Source organism: Rhodamnia argentea, chromosome 1 (assembly GCF_020921035.1).
Source record: "Rhodamnia argentea isolate NSW1041297 chromosome 1, ASM2092103v1, whole genome shotgun sequence".
NCBI classification, from domain to species: domain Eukaryota; kingdom Viridiplantae; phylum Streptophyta; class Magnoliopsida; order Myrtales; family Myrtaceae; genus Rhodamnia; species Rhodamnia argentea.
This window is the reverse complement of record NC_063150.1, coordinates 15,326,565-15,328,213: the sequence shown is the minus strand read 5'-3', so window position 1 is coordinate 15,328,213 and position 1,649 is coordinate 15,326,565. Positions and strand designations below refer to the sequence as shown.

The 1,649-nt window shown below is 43.7% G+C and overlaps 1 protein-coding gene across 1 annotated transcript; it reads right to left on the bottom strand.

Annotated features, from left to right (window-relative positions):
• Nucleotides 1-292: 292 nt before the first annotated feature.
• On the bottom strand, nt 293-1,414 carry LOC115733435 (F-box/kelch-repeat protein At3g06240-like). Its single transcript, XM_030664089.2, has one exon. It carries the CDS (start codon nt 1,412-1,414, stop codon nt 293-295), a length of 1,122 nt encoding a protein of 373 aa, XP_030519949.2.
• Nucleotides 1,415-1,649: the final 235 nt, after the last annotated feature.

The following is a 1,649-nucleotide window of genomic DNA, read 5'->3' as shown; positions in this document are numbered from 1 at the left end:
GAGCTTCTAAAGGGTCTTCATTGAGATTCCGTTTGGCGTGTTCCTTTCATTATATGATTGGTAGTCGATCATATCGAGGGAAGGGCTTTCCTCTAAAAGAAGCAATTCTCTCTACAAAGAGACTATATTTACTGTTGGATAAAGAAACAAGTAATGAAGAAGAAAATGAGAAGCGACACACACCTTGCAATCAATATTTTTGCCAACTATCCTTCGAGTGACTGTCAACATTATGGTTTTCGTAATCCCACCCAATACCACTTTGATCTTTCAAGTTATAAAGCTTGTAACTTCATTGCTCCTGGCCAATATTGGGCGAAACAAGAGTTTCCATATAAATAACAGACTCAACATAACGATGCTCTTCAATGGGGTATTTCTTGTAAGTACCATCCTTGGGATTGAACAAAATCACCTCCGACACATTGATCTGGAAAACAATTTTTCCGCTCCGAGTGTAGGCTATTGGGATTATATTAAAATTATGGTCTGGAAAACGGTCGATCGCGATGCTGAACAATCTTGTCCAAGATTCCTTTTTCCTGTATTCGTTCATGACCCAAGCCTCAAAACTTATAAAAGTGACATCATAAATGAGTAGGCGTCCCTTGTGAATCCCCACACCGTGAAAATGTAAACCTTTGACTTTGGGGATTGGAATTGCCTCTTCAAATGTTTCCGTCGCTAAACCAAATGGAATGATCGCTTGCTCTCTACTATATCCGCTTCCATGATCCACGATCCAATGAACAGCCCCGTTCAGATAAATTCCAACTCCATCCAACTGGGGAACATCTTCGCTTGGAACCCTTCTCCAGCAATCATCATATCGGAGCGAAAATATCTCCAACACACATTCCTCAGAGCCATCATCTGCTGTAAAGAAAGCTCCATGTACTAGTTTGTAGTCATCAGTTGTGGAGATGTAACCGAACCCATGGAAGCACTCGTACGTTGCAACTAAATTAGAAGCTGGCAACTTCCTGGACTCCCTGGTGGTTGGGTTATACACGAGAAATTCATCGTCAACAGCCAAACTCACCAAGCCGTCGCACGACCCCAAGCCGTCGCACGACCCCGCGAGCCCCCAGCGTTTGTCCCTTCCCAAGTCACAAGACTCTACCACCACATGATCATTGACCTCATCGTTGTCGAGCGCTTCATAGTCTATGATTTGAAGCGGGTTGCTTTTGATGATTTTCTGGCTAAGGGCTACGGTCTCCAAGCTGAGCATTTGTAGGTGCAATTTTGCAAAGCGCTGGTCAGAAATCAGTGATCGCCATCGCTTGCTTACGCACTTGAATCGCATCAAGGACTTGGCAGGTAGCCTTGACAGTATGTCGATGATAATATCCTCTGTAATGTTTTCTGCCAAGGCGGAGCTTCGACTTGTTTCGGCAAACTGTTTCTTCATCGAGCTCATTCAACTAAGAGATCTGCTTCTTCGCTGTGTAATCGGTCTTTTCCTGAGCAGGCTTAAACAAGGAACTCTTCTAGTCAGAACCCCAGAATAAAAAAAAACGGTTTAGGACTCGACCAACAAGCGTGCTCACCACAAAGCAGGCAGGATCAACAGACAAATTCCAAGACATCCTATCATACACGGAAAGACAGGAGATAGAATAATGATTTGGTATGTTCAGTGGAAC